This window comes from Carassius gibelio, chromosome B11 (assembly GCF_023724105.1).
Source record: "Carassius gibelio isolate Cgi1373 ecotype wild population from Czech Republic chromosome B11, carGib1.2-hapl.c, whole genome shotgun sequence".
NCBI classification, from domain to species: Eukaryota; Metazoa; Chordata; class Actinopteri; order Cypriniformes; family Cyprinidae; genus Carassius; species Carassius gibelio.
Window position 1 is genome coordinate 3,065,447 of NC_068406.1, and position 27,459 is coordinate 3,092,905.

The following is a 27,459-nucleotide window of genomic DNA, read 5'->3' on the forward strand; positions in this document are numbered from 1 at the left end:
TATATATATCTTCATAGATTATCTTCATCTTAACGATCATTAGAATGAATGTCTATTCTATTCAGTCTATTCACTAATGACATACTGCAGTTGAACATTTAACATTAAGTATACCATATTCTAAAATTAATATAACAAAAGAAATTAATTTAACACATTTGAGTATTTACTTCTAAGTAGTGACTGACAAAATATAAATTTGATTAATTTTACAAATTGTATCATAATCAGCTGCAAATATGTCTTGACCCCAAAAAAACTCTAACAAAAGATTTCTCAGTGGGTTTCTCAGTGGTTTACAGTAGTATCAAATGTACTTAAAAACGTACTAAAAGTATCCCAAAGTTTGACTCCAAGAAAGGCCCCTTTTTCAAAATGGCAGTCGCCAGGTCCTTAAAATGACCATTACTCCTTTGCATTCCTCCTAGACCAGAAATATTGGTGCCTGTTATATGTTTTGGCCATGTAATATTCTAATTAGCATATATGCACAATAGAAAAGTGATTACAAGTCCAATGATATATTAAAGCAATTGGTTACAAGCATATTTATAGGAAAAATAAGTACAATTTCCCTTAAGTACAGGTACATGTAAAAAATAATAATAATAATAATATCATGGAAAAGTTCTTTTTTTTTTGTAATTTAATAAAAAAAAGCAAACTGTTTTATATTCTAGATTCATTGCACACGAACTGAAATATTTAAAGAGTTTTTTTGTTAGAGTTCTGATGGTTACGACTTACAGCTTCAGTATCTCAAAAAAAAAAAGTAGAATATTTTCTCAAAGATCAATTAAAAAAAAGATTTACAAAACAGAAATGTTCAAGATCTCCAAAGTAGGTTTAATTATGCACTCAATACTTGGTTGGGGCTCCTTTTGCAATTACTGCCTTTGGCACTGCAGGTTGCTTTGATAGTGGCCTTCAGCTTCTATTGTTTTTCTGATGTTACTTATCTTCCTCTTCACAATACCCCATAGATTCTCTGTGAGGTTCAGGTCAGGCATGTTGGCAGGACAATCAAGCACAGTAATATCATGGTCAGCAAACCACTTGGAAATGGTTTTTGCAAAGTGGGTAGGTGCTAAATTCCTGCTGCAAAATTAAATCAGCATCTCCATAAAGCTTGTCAGCAGATGGAAGCATAATATGCTCCAAAATCTCCTGGTAGATGGCAGCATTGACTCTGGACTTGATAAAACACACTGGAGCAACACCAGCAGACGCCACAGCACCCAAATCATCTCTGACTTCAGAAATGTCACTCTGGACTTTGGATTCTGTGCCTCTCCAGTCTTCCTACAGACCTTGATTTCCAAATGAAATGCAAAATTTACTTTCATCTGAAAAGAGGACTGTGGACCACTGTGCAACAGTCCAGTTTTTTTTCTGGTTCAGGAGTGGAATGTGACTTTTTCACCCTTTTCTTGAAGATGTCTGAGCGTGATGACTCTTGATGCGCTGACTCAGGCTTCACTCCACTCTATGTGAAGGTCTCCCAAGTTCTTGAATCGGCTTTTCCTGACAATCTTCCCAATGCTGAAGTCATCTCTGTTGCTTGTGCACCTTTTCCTACCACACTTTTTCCTTCCAGTCAACTTTCTATAAATATATTTTGATACAGCACTCTGTGAATAGCCAGCCCTTTGGGAAGTCGTGGCCTAATGGTTAGAGCGTTGGACTCCCAATCGAAGGATTGTGAGTTCGAGTCTCGGGGCTGGACGGAATTGTGGGTGGGGGGAGTGCATGAACAGCTCTCTCTCCACCTTCAATACCACGACTTAGGTGCCCTTGAGCAAGGCATCGAACCCCCAACTGCTCCCCGGGCGCCACAGCATAAATGGTTGCCCACTGCTCCGGGTGTGTGCGTGTTCACTGCTCTGTGTGTGTGAATTTTTCGGATGGGTTAAACGCAGAGCATGGGAGTATGGGTCACCATACTTGGCTGAATGTCACTTTCACTTCACTCACTTATTTTCAGCAATGAGCTTCTGTGGCTTACCTTCAGGAGGGTGTTGATGATTGCCTTCTGGACAACTGTGAAGTCATTAGTCTTTCCCATAATTGTGGTTGCATGTTCTGAACTAGCCCAGGAGGTACCCAGTATTTATATACACATAATTAATAAAACTAATCAAGCTCAAAATGGAATATTCACATTTTTTGAGATACTGAATTTTTTTATTTTCCTAAGCTGTAAGTCGTAACAAATAGAATTAAAACAAAAATATCTTGAAATATTTCTGTTTGTGTGCAATGAATCTAGAATATACTAAAGTTTACTTTTTAAAATTAAATGTTTCTTTTTTTTTAAGTAGTCAAGGATGAATTTTGTTTGAGCAAAATGGTATACACTGTGCTGCCAACAACTTTACAATGAGTCAAGCAATATCACAAGTCTGTATTCTCTTCCACCATCTTCTGAATTGCTGAAATTTGTGTAGTTTTGTTGGGTTTAGTATAATGCCACCTTTTTACTCAAAAGCATCTATAAAGGATGCATTACATGTGTATTACCTTATTCAAATTGAAATGAGTGCCCATTTTAGATGTGTCACACACGGGCCTCTGTTCGGGCTAATTCAGGGTTGTTTCTGATCAAAGTTATAAAACTCTAATTTAAGTTACTTTTGGTTGCAATAACTTTTACATTGAATGTAAAGTCGGTGTTTTAGCAAAAGACCATGTACGGAGTAAGAGTTACATGACATAGGCTAAATTGTTTACATCTCTGGTTCACCCCAAACAATGCTAAAACCTTACAGTATTCTCACAAAACCATGTATTCCATAAGTTAGTAATCATGTCAGTGCAATTTAGACAAGTCCAATGGATTCATAGACCCAGAACATAGGGTTAGACACCAAAAATACTTGACTAAGTCAAATAATGAAGAGGTTAGGATATTTTAAGGGCTCCCTGCCCATCTTTAAAATTACACCTTTCTAGTGGTCAAACTTTGGTAAACTTAGTACTACTTAGTAACTTACACCTAATACTACAAAAACAGCTGAGAAACCTTTTGTTAGGGTTAGGTTTTTCCTATATGCAGCCACCTTTTAGGGATTGCATTTACAAGATAATACTACTACAATACCTGCGTATTGTAACGTTTAAATGGTTACAAAATAAATCAACATTCAATTGCCATTTTACTTATTTAAAGAAGTGGGACTGTACAATCTAAGTTGAATATAGGAAAACTACATTTCTCATGATATGTCACTGTGGAACTCCGAATTTTAGTCCAGCATACATATTTTCCAATGGCATGGTTTTGAAGTTAGTGCAATGTGGTTCTGCATTAATTTCTATTTTAACCTCACTAAACAGCCTCTTTATTTTTCCTTTAAGTGATGTAAAGAACAGCAATGTTTAAACAGGCTAATTAATTCAAACCAAGCTGCATTATATATATTATATATTGACATCACATTACATATTGATCACTATCAGTATGCATTAAACAGATAAGCTTCAGAAAAGCTTACATTTGTAAATTATTATACAGGCTCTGGGGTTGAATAATTTTAATTGGAAAAAAAATTACACACACACACACACAAACCTTTTGAAATGTTTTAATTTACATGGAATGAATCTAGAATATATGAAACTTTCACTTTTTGAAATGTTGCAAAAGTTTTCTTTTTCTAATATTTTGAGATTAACCTAATAATAATATATATATACAAACACACACACTAACCTAAAGGATTATTAGGAACACCTGTTCAATTTCTCATTAATGCAATTATCTAATCAACGAATCACGTGGTAGTTGCTTCAATGCATTTAGGAGTGTGGTCCTGGTCAAGACAATCTCCTGAACTCCAAACTGAATGTCAGAATGGGAAAGAAAGGTGATTTAAGCAATTTTAAGCGTGGCATGGTTGTTGGTGCCAGACAGGCCGGTCTGAGTATTTCACAATCTGCTCAGTTACTGGGATTTTCACGCACAACCATTTCTAGGGTTTACAAAGAATGGTGTGAAAAGGGAAAAAACATCAAGTATGCGGCAGTCCTGTGGGCGAAAATGCCTTGTTGGCATATACAACAAGGCGCATATATATATATATATATATATATATATATATATATATAAATAAGAATACAGTTCTTAAACATACCTTATTAGTAGGCAGTTTATGTAACAATCAGTAGTCAGTGGAAATACAAGTCTTCATCATTGAACATGTTGATGTTCATAATACAATTATGAACCAGGTGGTTTACATGTCATAAGATTTCATGATAGCAACCTAGGCGAAAAAAAAGTGCACTTTCATAATGTACCTACTCTATTTTCACGCTCTAATTTTGTACTTACTATACTTAAAATTTGTCTTAATTTATATGCATGGTGTCCCAAAATATTACATTTGAGTACACTTACATGTTAAGATTATCTTAAGTACTAAAGAATAATTTTTAGGTACATTATTGAAGTATTGAAGACTTTTTTTTTCTCCTGGAAATGAATGACAAATCATAACTTGGTACAGTCAGTTTTGACTAGGTGTCCTATTACCAGGAATAATCCAAGCCAGTTATGTGAGTAAAATCAAAATAATTTCAAGCACTTTCAAGAACCCACAAGCTCAAAACAGTTGCAAAGCTACAACCCAACCTGCACCAAAGAGAATTCCAACAATTTTGTTTAGATGCATTTTACGTTCATGTACAAAGTTCATTTTTGGTCTTTGAAACCCTCAGTCACTTTTACCTTTACTCGATGCCACGCATTACTAAGTACTCCTCGTAAATTCCAGATTGGAGCGACAGTGTCTGGCTGCATGTTGTAACCACTGTCCACTGCTTTACACACAATCTCTAGCTCCTGAGCCCTATGAGGAATTGGGACATCTATCTCCCACAGCTTCCAAGCCCAGGCTCTTCCAGGTGGAGGAGGAGGAGCAGGGTGCTCTCCTTGATCACTAGTGCGAAGTTTGGCTACATGCCACGTTTTCCCTCCATCTACCGAGACGTCTACTCTCACAACCTCTCTTCCTCCTCCGCTCCACGCATAGCCTTTCACAGTCACCTCCCGATCACTGCGGTCTACTGAGGTTCCCTCTGCTGGGTGAGTGATGGCTGACTGTATGGGGAGCTCCTGGATGGCTGGTGCTGATTTAAAGTCCACAGTGTCCCAGTCAGTGCCCGGAGAAAAGCCTTTGTAATCATTCTGCTGCCAATGGCTATTGCTTTCTTCATCACTTACAACAATTTTCCCCAACCATTTGACATTGCGGGCTCCAACAACTCCAGGTACAACTACACGGACAGGGAAGCCATGGTCAGGTGGGAGGTCCTCGCCGTTCATCTCATACGCAAGGAGAACATCACCTTCTTCGCTCACAGCCTTGTTCAGAGGAATTGATGCACCGTATGCTGTACCCGTCACATCTCTGTCTAACCCTTCAAACTGGACATGTTTAGCTTTTGCCGCAACCTCTGGTCCAAAGCCATAGTATAATAGTACATCCCGCAGACGTGCACCTGACCATGTAGCATTGCTTATTGCAGCAATGCCCCAATTGAGTCCTTTGACTTGCTTGACTGCGTTCATCTCAGAGCGACGGTTCCCTGCACACTGAAGCGTTGCTGTAATGGTGTGTTTTGGAAAACGAGACTTCAGCTCACTTAGACTAAGTGATACTACTCCGCCAGAGAGACCCTCGATCTCCAACCTGTAAGCTTCAGGATCCACCCTGGGCACTGGAAGGTGATTACGCTTAAAAAATATGACTGAAGGGGTGATGTAATTATCCGAAAGTATAGATGCAGGTGGTTCGGCATTGAAAGGTTTCAGACTGTTGATTTGAAGAGCAGGGTGGCGTGTTGGCTCAGCAGAGTAAGGGTCTAAAGGGTTGGCACTCTCTTGCTTCTTGTAACTCTCTGGATTAAGAACACCAATTTTATATTCAGAGAGGATTTCTAGAACATGGTCTTGCTGGTGAACGGCATATAATGCCCAGTACGGTTCCAGAGCTCCACCTGCAGCCAGAAGTATTTTGTCACCACCAGGGTGAATGGCCACGAATTCAGTGATATCGTAGACTCCTCCTTTATAGGTGACCCACACACCAGTGTCAAGAGAACAATGCTTTGTGACTTCTTCTAGGCTGTAAACGGGAAGATCTGAAGTCTGCATTACCCGTAACTGTGGTGAGGTAGCAGCCCACTGAACCTGAACAAAAATTGACACAAAAATACAACAAATTATGCTCAATAAAAAAAAAATTGACTACTCAATGACAACTAAAGCACCGGTCACATTGCAATTTTTATGTCGTTTACAATTGTTGCTTGTCAGATTGTATGATATGAGCCCGGTGAGATCATACAGACTGTGAGACACCAATGATCTTTTACGTCAAACTGTATGATATTGTAAGACTTTGGTAATAATTGACAGGGTTTGACTTTGCAGTCTGTTTTGACATCCTTATTTACACAAAAAAATTTAAAGGGGTCATGACATTTTTATTTGAATACGTCTCTTAAAGTTCACTTACGTTGTTTTTGAAGGTTTTGCACAAACTCTTCACTCTCATTCTCAACAAGTATGAGTAATGACAATGTACACATACATGTTTGTTAGTTTTTTAATTTGTCATTATTCCTGAGAAAAAAAAATGACAAACTTTTGGCAACAGAAGCACATTTCCATACATGTTTGAAATACAAAGTACGTCAAAGCAATCCTTTTTGTGACAATCAACCCTGAGTGGAAAGGTTATTTTCATTGGTTGTGTTAGGTTGTTTTTATTTTTAGTAGATTTATATGCATCCACTGCTGTAGAGATTTCTCATTATTTAGGAATCAGAAAACATATCAGGTGTCTCACCTTGTCTTGGTGGAGCTTATAAGCTAAAACAGCTCCAGTACCTGCCAGCAGCCCTGCCAGAGCGAATCTAAACTTCGGCAGCCTGTCATTAAAGTATTTCTGTCTTCCATGTCCACCGGTGCTCCTCCAGCGACAGGGCAGATGACCAGCCCACACGGACAGTGACGGAATAACGCTCTTTGAAAGTCTGGAACTGAGAGTTAAGAATTTCATTTTAACAAACATTTTCAAGTTTCTTAAAGAGCATTTCACAGAATCTGGCCATGCCTTTACAATCATTTACATTAAGCGACGTTAAATCAAGTGGGGGATTCAGAGTCAGATCAAGTGGAAGATCTACTTTCATGGGGCTTATTTGGAAATGATTAAATGATAAGGAACAAAGGTTTAAGGTTTATGAAATGGCAGAATTACCTTTGGCTCCTGATAAGGAAGACCTGAGCAAGACCTTGGCAATTCTTTAGGTGCTGCATTGCTCTTTCTGAGAAAAGAGAAAGAATAGCATAAATGTCAAAGTACGATGACAGTCTAAAGGCTAAAGGTTTTGACTAGAGTGAATCCAGTCAAGTGTTATACAATGGATAAAATAAGCTTTTACATTTGACCTTTTATCATAACCACAGAAAAGTAGATGAAAGTAAATGAAAATTAATCAGTATTCATCATTTGTGGATAATTAGGATATTTGCTTTTGGTATTTGTTTATATGCCGTAATCTCCAACTTTCCATTAAAAGAGTAATGCTTACTGCAAACTGATAATGATTATATATTTAGGGGAAGTGACACTATTATAGTTTTTGTAATGTTTTCTAGTAGTGTTCACAATAAAGAAAATTAAAAGAAAAATCTTTAAAAGATTGACTTGACTGCGTTCATCTCAGAATGACAGTTCCCGGCGCACTGAAGCGTCAATGTACAGGTGCATCTCAATAAATTAGAATGTTGTGGAAAAGTATATTCATTTATTTCAGTAATTTAACTAAAATTATGAAACTAGTGTATTAAATAAATTAAATGCACACAGACTTATGTAATTTAAGTCTGGTTATTTTAATTATGATGATTTTGGCTCACATTTAGCAAAACCACACCAATTCACTCAACAAATTAAAATATTAAAAAGTTGGTTAAATGACCATGGTGTTGGTGTGCTTGACTGGCCAGCAAACTCACCAGACCTGAAGCCCAGAGAGAATCTATGGGGAACTGTCAAGAGGAAAATGAAGGACAAGAGACTAAAAAATGCAAATGAGTTGAAGGCCACGGTCTTTTGGAAGTCATGGCCTAATGGTTAGAGGGTTGGACTCCCAATCGAAGGGTTGTGGGTTCTAGTCTCGGGCCGGACGGAATTGTGGGTGGGGGGAGTGCATGCACAGTTCTCTCTCCACCTTCAATACCACGGCTTAGGTGCCCTTGAGCAAGGCATCGAACCCCCAACTGCTCCCCGGCGCCGCAGCATAAATGGCTGCCCACTGCTCCGGGTGTGTGCTCACAGTGTGTGTGTGTTCACTGCTCTGTGTGTGTGCATTTCGGATGGCTTAAATGCAGAGCACAAATTCTGAGTATGGGTCACCATACTTGGCTGAATGTCACTTCACTCACTCACTCACTCACAAAGAAACCTGGGCTTCTATACCACCTCAGCAGTGTCACAAACTGATCACCTCCATGCCACACTGATTTGAGGCAGTAATTTACAATTACACATACACACACACAGTAATTAAAACAACTTTACGTGGCTTATGTATTTGGTGTAAACTTCACTCCAGTATATACATGCAGTTCATTCAGTCAGCAGAATGTCAAATGATTTTGCAAAATGTCTTCGATGCAGAGGTGTCAAGTAACGAAGTACAAATACTTCGTTGCTGTACTTAAGTAGAAATTTGGGGTATCTATACTTTACTTGAGTAATTATTTTTCAGCCAACTTTTGACTTCTACTCCTTACATTTTCAGGCAAGTATCTGTACTTTCTACCCCTTACATTTTAAAAATAGCTTCGTTACTGCTATTTTATTTCGGCTTGTTTTCATTCTGGCTTGTCATAATTGAAAAAAAAATATATCCAGATAAATCGCGCCATCCGGATGGAGTGAATTTGATTGTGGTTGGATGAGAAGTATAAACATATACCATTCCGACACCCTATTGGTTTGTACGTGATCCATCGCACCTGCACATGACACAAATCACATCACACTCCAGCAAGGACATAGCCGGTTTTGGGTTCGTTTATCAAAAATTATATTTCTTAAAAGTAGGGTGGAACTGGCTTCCGATCGCCTCAGAGTCAGTCCCCTTAAATTTCATATGAAACCGGCGTCAGACCGCGGTCTCCTCTCTGTCTTTCAGCGCGCTCTTCAATCCGAGCTCAGTGATCAGCCGTGAAACAGTGATTCAATGCGAGCTCAAACAGAGACAGAGGACACAAGGTGTGTGTTTCTCGATAGATTGTTAGAATATCTGTATCCGTGCAGTTCTTTGTCATAAATACAGTTTACAAAAGGTCACGAGGGAGCAGTCGGTTTCTCATCTAGTATAAAGTTTTCGCTTGTCACCGCGCGCTCATCACAGCCGTTTCCTCCAGCGAAAATCTAGCCCTTAACACATATGAACGAACGCATACTTTAATTACTCTTATTTAAATATACTTAATACACTACTGTGCAAAAGTCTTAGGCACTTTAGTATTTTCACTTAAAAGAATGGTGTTCGTCATGATGGTGTGTCAGTATAAAATATCAGTTTATATTTCCAAACATCCATTTTGCCGTCGTCAAACTGCTTGTGCATTCAAAATCGCACTAGATTATTATTAAAATTAATGGCAAACTGATTTTTCCTAAGGACACACTACAGCAAAATATATAAATAACTGACTTAAAACACTCTTTTTGGGGTTAAAATACTATATTTTCTTTTCCATAAAACTTTTGCACAGTACTGTATTTTAAAAACGACATTGTTGCTACTTTATAAAGAATGACCATACAGTAATTCACAGGACTGATTAAAGACAGTGACAGACAGCACTCATCTTAACTAAATATCAGAGTGAGTGACAGAGATACAGTAGAAACATTATGTGTGCTTTTGTATTAAATAATGACCCAGATTGTGAAATACATTTATTAGCCTTAGATTAAGGGAAGCACAACTTGGGAAATGAGAGCATCCAAGGTGAAAGTTATGGATTTATTTTAAATATTTATAATATTCTCTAATGTTATCCATAGTTTTTTTAGGTTATTTTTTTTAAAGTATCGTTTAAGGCACCGTTTAGACGCCGGTACCGTTTTAAAAGTATCAAAAAAGGCACTGGACCCTTCTTAAAAGTTATTATTTCTCACTGGCTCATTTACCAAATGGGGGCTTTCTCTTCATCCTCCACAAATTAAGCTGTAGCTAGTTCGGTAGCGAGACATTTTAATAAATTATCGTTTGCGAATGACGACGCGATTGACAATTTTGTGATAACTAGGCTTTACCAACTTTGTAACCCCGAACACTGGACATAGCAGACATATGTACCGAATACAGGAAGCTATCGATTAAGAAGGTATCAGGATTATGAGTTATTTTTAGTTTTTGATTAACAATGTGGATTAATCATTAATTTTGACAGCACTATAATATTTATTGTATATAGACAACCATACAAGGGTAATTGTTACTAAGCCTGCACCAATGTTCTTGTCCATTGCCCTCGCAGATTCATGCAGCTAAGCTTGGATGTACATTTACATTCCATTAAAGCTTATTGATGACATGCCTCTGAAGTTTGACTTTTTGCACCATAACAATAGTTATTGGCAACTAGTCATCATATCTCTAGCTCTTTAATGTATTTGCATTGTACTAAAATGCGTTCATTTTCAGTGGGCATATATGCAGCTGAAAAAAGGTAGCCTAGCCCTAGTGCATCACAAATTTTTCAACATGAACATTTTAATATAACATTATAGTCATTATGGCCTTTTTTTTTTTTGAGAGGTTGGGTAGTGCACAATAGGCCCCTCTGGCACGGCCCAATTTTTTGTTCTTAATGGCATTTTTTCTTACATTACTTTTACTTTTATACTTTAAGTAGTTTTTTAAACCAGTACTTTTACACTTTTACTTGAGTAAAAAGCTTGAGTTGATACTTCAACTTCTACAAAAGTCTTTTTAAACCCTAGTATCTATACTTCTACTTGAGTAATGAATGCCAATACTTTTGACACCACTGCTTCGATGCTGCTGTAATGAACGTGGCATCTGAGGACTTCTTCACTATTTTTAATTAAAGTGTAGCATGTTCAATGAGTTGCATTGTTGTTTAGTAGCATGCTAAATGTTCAGAAATATTTTTTCTTAAGACTTTTCTAGAAAAAAAACTGCATAAAATAGTTTTGAGAATTACATGGGATCTGGGACCTTTATACAAAGTGTGTGATTGTCTTTAAGTCTATCCCTCACAGCCTTGTTTTCATGCATGTAAAATTCAATCAGGCATCTACAAGTAAGCACCGCTCTAAGTATTCATCTTTGTGAATAATAAAAATTGTTAATTTAAAAAAAAGGATGCAAATTTTGTGCAAACAGTCAGTTCTCCAAACAATGGGACAAAAAAAGCCATCAAAAAAGTTTAATGTCAAAGTCACTAACACAGAACATGATTACTGCATTGAAAAATACAACATGCAGGGCAGTAAAACTAACAAAACACAAGGTCCACAGGTTTTTCTGTGTTATTGTGCACAATATATGTGTGTGCAATGTATTAAATATTGTGCAAAAGACATCGGGTGAATTTAAAACATACTGCATGGATCTTTTCAGACTAACCAACATCATGACTCGACAAAACCTAAACTAAATTTGTCTTATCATTACAACCACATGTAAGCCTGCTGGGTAAAAACAACAACATCAATGTATCAAATGTGATTTGGTCCTAAAGTTACCAAAGAGAAGAGAATTCAAACTCAAGTCTCTTAAAATTTGTATATCTCACTTCACCTCAAAATGATTTATGCCCAGTAAACATCATATCATCTATTTACTGACTCCAACATCACATATCAGTCCAGACCTCATTTAGGACTGCAGTCTATTAGCTTTCTATCAGCTACACATGCACTGCATGAGCTACCGGTTTTAAAACGGTTTATGACCTGTCATCAACATATATTTGCACACGATAAGAAGAAGGACAGCAGGGTTAAACAGAAAGACTGCTGCACAGAGGATTTTAAACCTCTCGGAAATAAAAAATATGAAACCACAGCCTCGAAGCCAACAAACAGTCATGTAACCAAAGAATGGTTAAGGGTTTGAAATGAGTCACTGTTGCTCAAATATTTGTACAGACATGATTGCATCAAAATGACTTGTTTTGGTCCATGAAGTTCTTGTGTACAGGAAACATGAACTTTGCTGTTAGAACCAACAATGTATAATCTTGTCAGTCTTTTCATTAAAATGACCAATAACTAATCCTACTGAATTTATTTCAGCTTACTGGTTTACAATTAAGGCCAACTATGAGATTATTATTAGACTTTACAATAGTTTCTGTCCTGTAATACAGTAATGAACTGTTCATTCAAGGTGTGCCACATTTCTGTAACTGTAGTGCAAAGAATCGTATTACTGGAAAAAATTTCAACCAATTGTTTGGAAATAATTACAGGATCTATTCTTGGACAGAGAATCTTTTCCAGAACTGTGCTTCTAACACTCCCTCACTTGTCATTTAGTGGGTGGAAATGAATTCAATCTGTTTTTGGTTTCACTGCACAAATAGGTTGCACTGGTACTGGTTTTAAAAACCGAGGAGGTTCTAGTAACATTAAGTTACATTTCCTTGACCGATTTAAAAAAAAAGAAAAGTTAACATTCATTTGTTATAAAAAAAAAAAACTGTCGTTTGATAACCAACATAATAATACCACGTGCAGTAGTTTCCAATCAAAGAGAGAATACTCAAACATATGCTTTTGTAAACAATGAATGGTTCAATCATGCAATACACACAAATGCACCATTATTTTTATGGCAATGAAACAATTAGCACCCATATTAAATTAGAAAAGGATTTAAAAAAAATAATAAATAAAAAGTCGCATACAAAAACAAGGGCAAACCCAACGATTTTCGATTCAGCCCATCGATGCACAACTTCAAATACAAAACCACACACAGACACACACAAACTGCGTTGCTTTGAATTCCAAACACTGGAATTCACAATTTCCCGATCTATAAATTGCTAGCAGATTTGTGCTCTTACTGTAACTCTCCTGCAGTTCTCGGAGATGAAGATCTACAGATCCTTCTCGAGCCGCTCGGAAACTTTATGAGACGCAGGAGTGTGACGTGGACGCAGCCTGCCGCATCATCACACGCACCACGTTTACTGTGCTTTCATCACCATCCAAAAACATCAGATTCCCCGATTATATTTATATCATATACATGTATTCAGTAGCCTTTCTCCCAATGTTTGAATCGATCAACTCGCATCTGATTATTTCTGACGTCAAAGTGGTCACTGGTCAGTCGGATTTAACTGCTGACGTCAGCGGGGTGTCCTCTAGAAGGACTTTCTTCTGCTTTTGCAAACAATTTGACCTAAAACTAACCGACTATTCGTAGCAATGCAAACACGGGTATAATATACATATATAAATTTAGCAATTCAGCCTTCTATTAATATATTTTAAAATATAATTTATTTGTGATGCAAAGCTGAATTTACATTAATCATTACCCCAATCCTGCATTGTCACGTTCAAACTGAAAAATAATTTTAAACCGTAATAATGTAACTGAATTATTCAGCAAATTAATGCAGCTTTGGTGAGCAGAAGAGACTTCTTAACAAAACATAAAAAAATAAAAAACTTTCTAATATTCCAAAATGTTGACCCTTAGTGTAGTTAGTAATTGTGCATTATAATTAGATCTGAAGCTTTATTATAAATGTACTGTTATGCATTGTCGGTTACTTGTATCCTGGGTTTGTACTCTGTACTCTGGGTTTGCAACATTAGTTCATGTCAAGGGCCAAAGTGATGCATGCAAAGTTCAGCACTCTAACACGAAAATCTTTAGTGGTTGCTAAAGTCAACGACAAACATACAATGCCTTACAATACACAGACACAGTGAAACACCTCTTTATCAATATATTTACACTATTTCTGTCATTGCAGAATCTTAGCAAACTGTCTTTGATGAGACAATACAAGGTTACTGTGTTTTAAGTATAAACAATGTGTAAATCAACAAAACAGTAACAATACAAAAAAGCAAAAAAATAAAAATCAAATCTACATTCACACGCACACAAACATTCAGTTATTTCTGTCCCAATGTGCCTTAAATAACAGGCATACAAAATGTCCAATTCCTCTCCAAATGATTTCTTCTTCCAGTCAGACCTCGGCTCAGTTGTTGTAATGAGAGCCACTGTAATCTTGTGCTGAAAGGTCTCCAGTATATGACTCTCCTTGGAGGTAAACAGTACAGCCTTGTCTGGCTGCGTCGCTGTCGGACTGAATGGTGTTTGACAGCTCGTGAACTGGTGACTTCAGCATCATGGCTGATTCATCTTGGCAGCTTCAGCTTTAATGAGAGAAATCAACTCCTGATTGATCAGGAACACGAAGCGTAGACCTGCAATCTGGACAAACACGCATGCGTTATTGACCAACTTTTTCATTCTTTCTAGAGAATCAATGTGCAAACTACTTCTGAGCATGTTATATGCAACAACATTATTAGGATTAAGGGTAAGGCACAACATTCTGACATTTTATGTAATACATAGTAAATTTTATTAATTGTGACTTATTATAAAAACAATATGTAATGACACACTGGTCCACAATACAGCTATTTTCATTAGTTTCGAAATGAGCGTGATGAACACTATAACAAAAATGAAACAATACCAGCCTCCTTGCAGCAGTGTTATTTTAATGAAACTAAACAAAATAATTTGATATAGAAAAACTAAATAAATCAAAACTAGGATGACATTAGTAGCAACTGGATTTGGTTCAGGCACAATAGCTATGTGATGCATCACATCAGAAACAAGTGACAAAAATGCCAAATATATTGTAATAAAGTTTTTACACTGGTTTGAGGTGATCTTTGACTTGTGTAAAAGAGTAAAGGCGAATAATGGGAGATGGAAACGTATTTGCTGAATAAATTCCTTAATGTGTATCAAAAAAAGTCATGTGACTTTGATGAAAGTTGACTAACCATGAACTGACCTTGTTGCACAGCTCTCAAATGTTGTTTGGTCATTCTGAAATGCATAAGTCGCCAAAGTCTGTCATCAAAGTATTTCTGTTTAATTGTCTGACACGACTGCGTTCCCAAACAGCAGGCATCCACCTCCGAAAGAAGTGACCATATTTACTGAGGCACTTATTAAATCATTTATTATATATGAAAATGATTACATTCAGTGGTTTCTCCTAACTTTCTTAGTGATATTTAGTGCCAGTTCATCAGGAAATTATGATTTTGTTCTCTTTGACTTGTTGAATGGAAACGTTGCTTTATTCACCGATGTTTATGCAATATTCAAGCACAAGTTAATTCCACAGCTTTGGATGGAAACAAGCGAATGTCTGACTAGTCTCAGCCACAGACGTCACGCTCACGGACTGTTGGCTAAATGTCTGATGCATATGGGAAACAAAGGGTTGCCAACTAATTTTCATGAGAAGTTGCTAAAGGAAGGTCGATTTGTTGCTAAAAGTTGCTAAATGACGTTGTGATGTCATCATGATGCAAAATTGTCATTACGTCATTTTTGCATCGAGGTGTTTCATCGATATATCAAATCTGAGCAAAAAATATATTTTATAGTTAATTTAGATTTCTTCGTAAAATTATATAAATGCATAATATAATAATTAACTGTGTAAATAGAATATTGAATTACCGAACACTTACACATTTTTGAACAATTACAAGTTTTTTTTTCTTATTGGCTAGTAAACTAGTAAAACTACACATTCTGAACAATTATAGTTTTAAGCAACATATTAGTATTTTGTTAGTATGCTACACTGTCTGTAAAAAAATAGTTTTGAAGTTGAACACACCTAATTATTATGAAATTACTGCAAATAGCAGTTAACTTAATTCACATGATGTGTGTACTGCTAGGCATCTTTGGTTTCCTTTTTTTGTCTAATTTATATGCAAAATATTTTTAGCATTTGAGTCACTTATCAAAAGTTGCATTCTCTGTAAAAAACACCGTCACCATGACAGTAAAGGCCCGTTCACACCAAGCACGATAACTATAAAGATAACGATAAAGATATAGTTCTAAAAATCGTTCTCAATATTAAAGAATAGCAGAGTCCACACTACAACTATAACGATAAAGGCATAGAGAAACGGTATCGTTGGAATCATTTTCAGAACGATTTTTTTCTAGCTGATGAACGATATAAACAGTGACATCCAATCAGAATCCATCCTGCTGTAACGAGCTCTAGGATTTAAAGGCAGGGTAGGTAAAAAATGTATTAACAACTTTCTTCCAAATTCGTTTAAACTTTCTATATCTATCAATGCATAATTAAAATGTAAGTACTCTGTTAAAAAGAGTATAAAAATCGAGTGACTCTACACCGTTTAATCTGTATTAAACACAGCTCATTATTTCCATTCGGGACGAAACATAGGATTGGCTTAGGTGACTGTCACTCTCTCGCAACCATGGCAACCACACTTTTGCCACACATGACCTGCCCACTTGCGCGCGCACGTTTGATTTGAGGAATTCAAGAGGCAGGGATCCTAGGAATACCAAAACAATTGTAAAATTCACAGTAACGGCCTATGCAGTTAGTGAAGGCAAACCAGGCAAAAAAAGGAAGACAGTAACAGTACAAGAAAAGGCAATGAACAAAAAGTCTTTGGATAAACAAAGAAATAAAATGTGAGTTAATATCGGCGTGGCTTTCCAGTGGTGCGAGAACTGAGGGAACTCAAGGGGCTGAAAAGTGACTCCTTGATGGCTTTATTTCTGCTGGACAGGTAAATCTTTATTTTTGTATTTTGATTTCATACATATTTTTTTATTTTTTTTTTTCATGAAGCATGTGTCATTAGCACACGTAGCTGCATAATATAGCTAACATAACATTACTTAGCGAGCCGTAGTAGAGACGATAAATAATCTATAGGCCTAGCTCAAGATGATAGCTATAGCGTGGCTTTGGAAGGAGCCCAAAAGGGAGGGGGTGGAGTGAATGGAAATAATGAGCTGTCTTTAAAACAGTCGTGAGAGGTCTACAGACACTCGATTTTTATACTTTCTTTTTCAGAGTACTTACATTTTAATTATGTATTGATAAATAAATAAAGTTTAAACAAATTTGGAAAAAAAGTTTTTTATATATTTTTTACCTACCCTGCCTTTAAAGCGGCAGCTGCACGTGCGCTCAGAATAAACAGAAGATATCGTTTGCTGGTGTGGACGCTAATATCGTTATGTTTATAGTTATCTTTATAGTTATCGTTCTTGGTGTGAACGGGGCTTAAGGCTGATTAATTCCAGAATTCCTGAATTTTAAGTTATATCTGTTCTTGTGTTCATTTAACTCTTATTTCTAAATGAATCAAATACTCATTTCTAAAAAAAAAAGTCTGTTTGTCACCTGCTGGTGTAATGAACCTAAAGAAACCTTTAGAGTTAGCAGCGAAGAGGCAGGCTAATTAGAAAAACATACCTGGGGCAACATGATATTTTGCTGCACAACACAAAAAGTGCATTCAGTTTTATCCAAAACAGATTAAGTTGAATCTGGCAACACTTCATTACGATGGTTGCTGTATGCATTGTGAAACTTTAAGCATTTAAATGTCCTGTGAGTGAAGCTAAATGGTTAACACACCATCACTAAACCACGAAATTGTCTGAAAAGTGAAAATATTAATATATATATCAAATATCGCCAATATTTTTTGCTGGATCACATCATGCGCCAAACAGTTGAAACAAAAAGAGTGATCATACACATCTAACGGGTTCATATTCACAAGGAAAGCACTGAGACTTTTCATTTATAGATGAAACGAGGTGGCGGGTCGGATTTGGCCCGCAGGCCTCAAAGCTGACACTTGTGGTCTAACCGAAACCAAGAGCTAGAAAGTCATTTTCAAGGGACTGAACATGACTCTTGACTTGTCGTTATTTTTGCAAACAGTTGCAAAATTATACTAATGGCCACCACAATAAAAACTGAGCTTTAACTGAATCCCTTAATATTGAATTCATTTTACTTCTATACTTCTTTTTTGGTGATTGATAATAATAGTAGCTGATACACTGAGTGTACACATAGAAGAGAATGTGATAGAAACCTTTCTCTTATATTTAGTTGGTGCTATAAATATTCTAGAACTGTATACAAAAATGAATTGGGGCAATAAATAAATTCCAGCATTCCTACCACTTTTTTAAGCAAATTAATTTCCATGATTTTCATGGAGTCATGACAGATTAAAAAAAATTACAGAGATTTCACACAAAGAGCAGTTATAGCTGACAAAATATTTTGGAGCGGGGCATAAATTAAATACATATTGCATTCCTTGGGTATGAAATGTCAATGAAAAATACTATATTCTCAGAAAAAAGGCGAGCAGTCTTGCTTAAAACTAACGTGTAAACAGAATTTCATTTCAATGCTTATTTTTCTTTTCTTTTTTTTGGAAGAACAATTTATGTATTTTTCATGCAATTAATGGTCTTAAAAAATAAAGAATCTTAAAATGGTCATACTTTTCACAAATATTATATAGTGATCAGATTTAGACATACAAAATTTTGTTTATTTATATACTATATACAAAATATGCGTTGTAAATGTGGTAAATCATCATTTTTTGACAGCTGTCATTTTTCCAAACGTGATTGTGTGACTCAAATGTAAGCTTGTCCATACCTCCATCACAGAGTTGTTGTTAAGTTTCCACTTGTTTCCAGACAAAACTGGTCGACCGTCAATGTAAATGGGTCTTCGGCCTTCATTAGCGATGAAGAAATCTCCATTATTCTTCAGTTTGATGATCCCTGGAGTTAGAAAACACACATTAAAATTGGATCCTGTTGACACGATGCCATTCGAAAGTCCCGGTGATAATTCAAAGCATCAAATGTTTAAATTAAAATCCATAGAGCTGCGCAGTGTTACATCAGTCATGCATCTTACTTATCTTACTTAATTACATCAGTAACAACTAGTTAGCTTGTAAAAAAAAAAAAAAAAAAAAATAATTGCAGGTGGGTCACAGGATTCTTCCAAGTTGCCCAAACATTAATAAACATCGACGCTAAGTAGGGCTGTCAAACTACATTCGAGTTTTAAAATATGAAAATATGATCAATATTCAAATTATGTTTGAATTTAAAAGGCAGAATTTCAGTTTTGGGGGAAAAGATTTTGGCTCCTCTCCTGAGGCTACAAGAGGGCGCATTGAGCAAAATATTACTAATGCACGTTTCAAAAATGCGTCATGTTTAAAATAATGTTATAAACCATATATAATTAATAACTTTGCTTAAACAATAAGAAACAAATCGTATGCATGTATAGTTTAATACTAAGGACCACAAACAAAGAGCACTTTTTTCATTTCAAAACAATGAGACGCAGAAAAATAGCCATAAAGTCTCAAAATATGTTTTTTTAAAAGTTGAACTTACATTAATTCTACATGGCTTTCTAAACGTGGCTCTCTTGCGTGAGAGGTGACGTGAGTGCAACGCAGATAGATAAATATGCGTTCTGTGTGAACGGCAATATTTTTTGTGAACAGCGTGGGTTCAGTGGGTTCAACTGGACAGGCAAAAAATGTCAAATGAAAATGAAGATGAAGTACAATAAAGTAAAGTGCAGTAGATGTGTTGCAGTGACAGAAATTTCCAATAAAGACCGAAGGGAGTAAAGCCTGTGCTTATTTTAGCAGCTTACGATCAATGTATTATTTTACTATCAGAGATGTGCAAATTATCTCTAACGTCACTGAAACTGCTGTTAAAAATCTAGGCTCCACTGATCATATCATCATGCTTAAAACAAAGAATTACAATAATTAATGTGACGTTGGGGTGCGGATAGCTATATAAGGGAAATTTATACGTGCGGGTGGATGATTTGTTTGAAGCAGTGGGTTCGGGCTGATCTGCGCATCTCTACTGTAAACAGAAACCTTTCGCAGCAAACATACATGGGATGCTGTAATTGATGACACACTAGGATGGTAGAAGAAAGTGCACTGTTTAATGTTGGCTGAAGATAACTCATAACCCAGTCACTCATCACATAATGCCTTCTCTTTTAAGAATTAAACAAGGGTAATGCTGTAAGAAAGTTTAGTGATGCAAAGCTAAACTTAGCATCAAGGAGCAGGACTGATCACACAGCACCATGTGCATCATGAATGAAGCTGTTCAACGTCTGACCTTGTCTTCTGGAGATCTTCCATGCAGGTCCCTCCAAAGACAGGTCTACATCTATCTGCTTGTCTTTAGTAGCACGTCCTAGTGTGATCTGAAACCGTTCAGAAGAGTTTGTTATCGGTCAACCTTTAAAACAATTGTGCCTCGTCTTAAATAACTCAATATTGACTTTTTTTTTTAAAATGACAAAAACATTTCAAGTGAAGCATTACACAAAAAGTCGGCTGCTTATTAAAACAGATAGATCATGGTTTGGTTCTAAGAAAAGCTTGTACAGCAGAGGCAGAAGATATTTTGTTAGCACTTTATTTTACAGTTGTGCTCTGATACTAAACCAGAACCCATGTTGAGTTCATGTACTTCTATTATGCAGTGCTTTGTTGGTTAAGTACACTGTAAGGGCACAGACTATAAAATGAAGTGCAGCCAATATTCTGTTCTCCAATACAGTGACTTTCAGACATTGTTTACAATTGCAATTTTATGTAGTGTAAAGATTAGTTTGTATTTGACGGTGTATTTGTGGTTTGAGTACATTCAGTGAGGGAGTCAAGCATCATAATGCCAGATTCAACCCTCGCATGCATGACATTAAATGCCCACTGACCTCTCTAGATCTCATCAGATATCTGACCATTCGTCCACGTAAAGCTGCCAGAGTCTGATTATCAAAGTCTGGTGAATTCATGCCTAAAAGAATGATATCACACAATCAGTCTCAGCGATCACATTCTTCTGATAACTGTGCTAAAGCCAGTGGAATAACTGTGACCTGTGATGCTGTCCACTAACACCTGCCAGCGAGGAAGCTCCTGCTCCAGCTGTCTGATCTCACGCTTCTGATGTCTATCTGCAATCATCAGCTCTACAAGAAATACAATAACATTTCATAGACAGACACAGGAAAAAGTACTGAAACATATTTAAGCATGTTTAAAACAACATGAGGCTGTATGAAATAACTCACCGTGCTCTAAGACTTCATCTCTGCTGTCCCTGATGAACAGGACAAATGATCAGAAGCAGAGTCAGAGTCAGAGTCATACATAATTGTCAAAAAAGGCTTCAAGGAGGCTAATGAGGAAACACATTATGAATATAGAGTGCTGCAGGGATGACATATTTTAGTAGGCCTGTAACGTAAAAACAGTATTTTAGTGCTTCTTGTTCCATTATCCTGAAGTGTTTTTTCTAATGAACAAAACGTGGAAGAATCAAACATTTTTGTAGGTCACAAGAGCTTATTTTTTTACAATAATTCAACCGATGACATTTAAAACAACAACAGCAACAATAAAACCTAGGTAACTTATGGCGTGTGTGAATGTTTTTGGTTGTTGTATTCGTATTATATATGTGAGATTTCAATAATCTGGGTTTTATTGTTACATAAAAACAAAGATTGCATAAATAATTAAAAAAAAATTATTATTCACACTGCAGGAGAAAGTGTTATTGTGAAGTATTATCTGAAGTGACGTGTGGCCAAGTGTGGTGTCCCATACTCAGAATTTGCGCTCTCCATTTAACCCATCCAAGTACACACACACAGCAGTGAACACACACACACACACAGCAGTGAACACACACACACACAGCAGTGAACACACACACACACAGCAGTGAACACACACACACACACACACACACACACACACAGCAGTGAACACACACACACACACACACACACACACAGCAGTGAACACACACACACACAGCAGTGAACACAGACACACACACACAGCAGTGAACACACACACAGCAGTGAACACACACACACACACACACCCACAAACACACAGCAGTGAACACACACACACACACACACACACACAGCAGTGAACACACACACACACACACACACACACAGCAGTGAACACACACACACACAGCAGTGAACACACACACACACACAGCAGTGAACACACAACCGGAGCAGTGAACACACACACACACACACACACACACACACAGCATACACACACCCGGAGCAGTGGCTAGCCAATGCTGCGTTGGCCGGGGACCTCAGGGTGGTATTGAATTTGTTAATGAACTCAAAACACATGACGGTGTAGCGTTGGGTGAGATGATAGCATGGGTTCACTTACTTGAGTTTGGCGTCATCAACCACCTGCTCGGCATCAGAGAAGTTCAGCACTTGCTCTCCTTTAGGCAGAGGTTGAACTAGAGACACATCAGAGGAGTTGTGTAAATGAAAATGATCAGCACATACAGAAAGACCAAACTGCATTGATGGATGAGAGCATCTCACCGCTCTGGTCCTCCAGCAGATAGTACTGCTTGAGCAGCTGCCAGTGCACCATCAGATTCTTAGCAGTGCGTGATGGGTAAAACACATCCGGGTGCTTGTTGAGCAAATCTTGAAAAACCTCCAGCTTAGGCTGACTGCTCTACTCACAAACATGAAACAAGAATCAATTGGAGAGCGATGACATTTAAAACAACAACAGCAATAAAACCTAGCAAGCATTCACTCTGATATGTCATAATGCTGATCTCGTTCCAGGATGAATGTCTTACTGAGGTGATCTTAGCGAGCAGGGCTTCCTCTGCCTGACTGAAGAGAGCTTTACTCTGAATAGCAGCGATAGCCTCTGGATGCAGCTGTCGCATGGACTGCCACGCCAACCTGAGGAACAGACAGAACCCTTCGAAAAAATGTACATTCAGATCCTATGTTAAGGCAATAGTTCTATATATATATATAAACTCTTTTTTTTTACTAACCCTCATGTCATCCTAATCCCTTCCAGAGAAGAAAATCTGAAGAGCTTTTCATTTAAATATAAAAACCTTAAATGTCAGATATCAACTTCTCCTTGGTTTTGTTCTAGAATCCTATTATAACAAAACAAATTTACAAGACATGCGATTAAGAAAAAAACTGTTACTAAGAGTTTAAGGTTAATGAAACTCCTTTTATTAGATTAAGCTATTCTATGATGATGATCTATTTTTTAAGCATTTTTAGAATTAGGTAGAACCGTTCAAAAGAGGTAACTAATTAAGAGGTGGATAGATGCCTTGGGGATTCTCAGCATCAAAATAATATTCTGCTTCAGTGCTACCTTGAAAAAAAAAAGGTGACGTGACATTCAGCCAAGTATGGTGACCCATACTCAGAATTTGTGCTCTGCATTTAACCCATCCAAAGTGCACACACACAGAGCAGTGAACACACACACACACACTGTGAGCACACACCCGGAGCAGTGGGCAGCCATTTATGCTGCGGCGCCCGGGGAGCAGTTGGGGTTCGATGCCTTGCTCAAGGGCACCTAAGTCGTGGTATTGAAGGTGGAGAGAGAACTGTACATGCACTCCCCCACTTACAATTCCTGCCGGCCCGGGACTCGAACTCACAACCTTTCGATTGGGAGTCCGACTCTCTAACCATTAGGCCACGACTTCCCTTCCCTACCTGACCAAACCAACGTGTTGGTGGATACAGTCATTTAAAAAAGGAAAGCCGAAGTGGATATATTGTCCGTGCTGTTCAATTGCCATGAACTGAATGAATGAATAGGGCAAGTGGTACTTTTATGACGCTATCATGAAATGAACATTGCATATATCCTTTTGTGTTCTGGGGAAGCAATACGTTTTTGGGGTTCGGAATGACATGAGGTTGATGGCAATTGTTTTTTTATTCCACTTTTCTACCAGATTAAAACAGGAACTATAACTATATGAGAAGAATTACTGGGTCAGAAACTCACTTTGATATGACAGGGTCATACAGCAGAGCGTACCAGCGCTCCTGAATCTCCCGCAGCGTGAAGCGACAGCTGAATTTGACTCCCAGGTGAACTGATGTAAGATCTGTGGTCTGAACATAAAGTACAGTTGAGGTAAAATCATGCGTTCAGAGCCGGGGGGTGAAAACTTTTGAACAGAATGAAAATGTTCAAAACTTCTCTAAAAGATGAAGCTCTGAACATCTGACAGCTGACCTGTAAAACAGCATTGATGAGCAGAAGGTCATCAGTGGGTTTCCAGCGGCCCAGGTCTTTGGTGATCTGTAACGGCTGCTTGTTTCTCTTCATTCGTTTGGTCATCGACGAAGGCGCGATCATCATGGTCAGGGGCGGCGTAAGAGAGCTCCCAGACTTTAAACCCTACAGTTCAGAGACAGATTATGGAGAACCGGATCAACTGAACTGTAAAGAATGTTTCATGTCACACTTAAAATACTGATGTCACATAAGACAAACACATCTACTAGCACAATGCATGTTTACTTTAAAAGACAGACAAACACACCATCATTATATATAAAACATCTAATGGTTGTATTGCACATACACAAGTATAGAAAATAAATACATATGAGCTAAAATTATTCTATTGTGTTAAAGCGCAAAGTCTTATTTCTGCTATGCTGAAAATTTAATACTTAATATTTGCGGTTTAAAATGTGATTTTTAAAATGTTTTTGAGGAAGTATCAAATGCTCATTGAGGCTGAATTTATTTAGTTGAAAACACAGTAAAAATAGTAATATTTTGAAATATAATTACAATTTAGAACCGTTTCCTGTCTGAATATATTGTACAAAGCATTCCTGAGATAGCTAAGCTGAATTTCTACACATCCCTTCAGAAATCGTATAAATATTATAATTTGAAGCTCAGCTTTTAAAATATATATATTTTTTTATTATTTGTCCTCAATAATTAACAATGGTTGTCATATTTTTCGAATCTAGAAAACAGTTAAAAATAAACATGCTTTTTTTTTTTTACTGAAAAAAAAAATAGCCCACTGAAGATTGGAGAAACGAAGCTTTGATCACAGCAGTAAACTACAAACAAAAACCTAAATCTCAACTATTTTATACTATTGACATGTAGGTATGTACTTCTTCTTCACACACACAGATGTTCAGTGGACTATCATACAGTGGTTCTCGGACAGAAAATAATAGGTAGGATTTACCACAATCAAATATTAGAGAGATCTGTGAAATTAAATCCAATAACCATCATTACCTTCTTCTTATCACTGGATCCAAGGTCATTCCCAGGAAATCTGATTGGCTCGATGACTGGCTGACCTTTGACACGACTGGTAGATTTCGCAAGGCTACTCTCAACCAGTTCATCGTCAAACTTCTTTCTCTTTATTGATCTAAAATATAATGATTAGACACCTTTTAGACACATGTAAATGACCAGAGTGTACCAGAGGACTGCTGTGGTAACGGACGACTCCTCTTCACCTGGAGGAGCTCCTGCGTTTGGGAATCATCCCGGCTCCGCTGAAGGCCTGAGGGGCGCTCCTCTTCACAGCGGTGGACCCCTCATCCTCGGATCGGCTCTGGGACACCAGAGGTCCTGCCACCGCTTCTGCAGCTACGCCAGAGGAGACGCCTGCCTTCACATCTGCAACACAACACCTTTAATCAGAGCACATCAGAACTCTAAACATTCATTATCCTAAACACACTGCTCATTCATCTACAGCGCAGATCACAGAAAATACCACTCCTTTGAGTACAAATTGCTAGCAAAAATCTTTTTGAAATAAAATCCTCTGCTATTCTGTGTATTTGGCACTCGCAGGTTGATGTCTTACCTTTGTCCATGACCTCCTAAACAGCTGTTTAACACTGATAAAACCGATGAATCATGAATCACGTTACTGGAGGCAAAAAGAGGAGAGAGCATGAACACAGACCTAAACAATAACAAACACTTTTAATAACGTTACATGTGCAGTGCAGACACTACCGCTACAGCGTTAAACTAGTGCTATACTATACTCTTATATACTAGTTAATGCTACATCAGATGTATATTATTACGATTAAATTGCTTTATCAGCTCTAATAACGACAATTACTGTATCCACCGTGACAACAGCACAACATATTTAGGTTATAAGTTACATTACAATGGAGAATTCAGGCGATGAGTGGTTTACCTTTGAAATGAGTAACGTTAACTTTGCGCTCTGACTCTGATCAGATACAAATATAACTTAATATTTCATTCCTTTATTTGATTGACAAAATAAGCGAAAATGCTAAATCAGGATAAGCTAACTGGAGGCTTTTGTGCGTTTTGAAGCGTTTCCGGGTTAGACAGGAAATATCATGCCAATGTCTCTGCCAAACCTGCCTGCATTTGTTGTGATAGGGTAAATGCATGCTATTTTTAAATATCCTAAACTTTAGAGATGGGAGAAAGGAAGCTTTTCGAAAATCTATTTAAAATAAACCAATTGCTTCTCAAAACGATTTAGGTTACGGATTCGAAGCGCTCACATCGCCGCCTGCTGGTCAAAACTGTGCTAATGCAACAAAAACGCAGCCCGGATATGTATAACCACCTTTTACAAACTAATTGCAAATGCATGTAATAAAATATAATTAAATACAAAGGTCTGTAAAATGTATTCATTTATTAATATAGAGTGCTTGTGTGTTTTAGACAGGGCGTGGCAAACTATGTAAATTAGAAGCATTAAATCTAATTCAAATTTTTGAATTGCTACTATAAGTATTACAATTCATTAAATCAATTAAACACACACACACACACACACACACGTTTGTTTCTGTAAATTGGGGGAACTTTCCATAGACTTTTATTACTTTTATACTGACCAAATTATATTTTAAATCCCCTAACCCAATCCTAGCCCTAAAACCACCCCTTTTAAAAACCGTTTGCATTGTCACGATTGCTAAGGTAATCTAGATGTTTGTTAAAGTATTGCTAAGCGGTTGATAGGGTACCCAGTGTGGTTGCTAGGGAGTTGCTATGTGGGTTCTAAGGTGTTCAGGGTGGTTGTTAGGGCACCCGAGGTGGTTGCTAGTTTGGTTTGAATGGTTGCTAGTAGGCCTGTCACAACAATCAATATCAACTTATCTCACAATATATGTAAATGACCTCAATCATTTTTGGTGATGCAATATATCGCCTATTATATTTACTTAAAAAATTAATAGAGAAGGTAGTATCATCACAACTATGTTTCTCATTAAAGTTACAAATGACCTCTTATCATCTGATCGTGGTTGTATCTGTCTACTAGTGCTATTGGATCTTAGTGCTGTGTTCGACACTATTGACCACAATATTA

At 37.1% G+C, this 27,459-nt stretch overlaps 2 protein-coding genes across 4 annotated transcripts; both read right to left on the bottom strand.

Annotated features, from left to right (window-relative positions):
• Nucleotides 1–3,568: 3,568 nt before the first annotated feature.
• Nucleotides 3,569–13,464, bottom strand: suox (sulfite oxidase). 2 transcript variants are annotated; one of them, XM_052569293.1, is made up of 4 exons: nucleotides 13,136–13,464; nucleotides 7,269–7,335; nucleotides 6,855–7,047; nucleotides 3,569–6,193 (listed from the first exon to the last, which is right to left on the bottom strand). In XM_052569293.1, exons 2-4 carry the CDS (start codon nucleotides 7,325–7,327, stop codon nucleotides 4,694–4,696), a joined length of 1,752 nt encoding a protein of 583 aa, XP_052425253.1. In that variant the 5' UTR covers nucleotides 7,328–7,335; nucleotides 13,136–13,464; the 3' UTR covers nucleotides 3,569–4,693. The 2 variants fall into 2 exon arrangements, with proteins under 2 accessions (XP_052425253.1, XP_052425254.1); XM_052569294.1 differs by lacking the exons at nucleotides 7,269–7,335; nucleotides 13,136–13,464 and adding an exon at nucleotides 6,522–6,628 and having other exon boundaries at nucleotides 6,855–7,002.
• Nucleotides 13,465–13,804: 340 nt separating this feature from the next.
• On the bottom strand, nucleotides 13,805–26,636 carry mcrs1 (microspherule protein 1). 2 transcript variants are annotated; one of them, XM_052569296.1, is made up of 15 exons: nucleotides 26,296–26,636; nucleotides 25,948–26,049; nucleotides 25,592–25,754; nucleotides 25,362–25,500; nucleotides 24,324–24,488; nucleotides 24,090–24,199; nucleotides 22,891–22,999; nucleotides 22,622–22,760; nucleotides 22,458–22,533; nucleotides 21,317–21,345; nucleotides 21,122–21,214; nucleotides 20,957–21,039; nucleotides 20,353–20,440; nucleotides 18,833–18,960; nucleotides 13,805–14,529 (listed from the first exon to the last, which is right to left on the bottom strand). In XM_052569296.1, the coding sequence occupies exons 2-15, from the start codon at nucleotides 25,955–25,957 to the stop codon at nucleotides 14,443–14,445; spliced, it is 1,419 nt and encodes a 472-aa protein (XP_052425256.1). In that variant the 5' UTR covers nucleotides 25,958–26,049; nucleotides 26,296–26,636; the 3' UTR covers nucleotides 13,805–14,442. The 2 variants fall into 2 exon arrangements, with proteins under 2 accessions (XP_052425256.1, XP_052425255.1); XM_052569295.1 differs by having other exon boundaries at nucleotides 25,948–26,013; nucleotides 26,296–26,466.
• Between the last annotated feature and the right edge of the window lie 823 nt (nucleotides 26,637–27,459).

Bases quoted from the DNA above. Each gene is read 5' to 3' on its own strand.
- suox (XM_052569293.1), bottom strand. From the start codon at position 7,327: ATGCAGCACCTAAAGAATTGCCAAGGTCTTGCTCAGGTCTTCCTTATC. The intron at 7,048-7,268 runs GTAATTCTGCCA...CTTAACTCTCAG, and splicing joins TTCCTTATCAGGAGCCAAAG to TTCCAGACTTTCAAAGAGCG. The intron at 6,194-6,854 runs GTGAGACACCTG...ATTTTTGTTCAG, and splicing joins ATAAGCTCCACCAAGACAAG to GTTCAGTGGGCTGCTACCTC.
- mcrs1 (XM_052569296.1), bottom strand. The intron at 24,200-24,323 runs GTCAGCTGTCAG...CTTTATGTTCAG, and splicing joins TCATCAATGCTGTTTTACAG to ACCACAGATCTTACATCAGT. The intron at 14,530-18,832 runs GTATGGACAAGC...GTGTTTGTCCAG, and splicing joins ACAACAACTCTGTGATGGAG to ATTGCAGGTCTACGCTTCGT.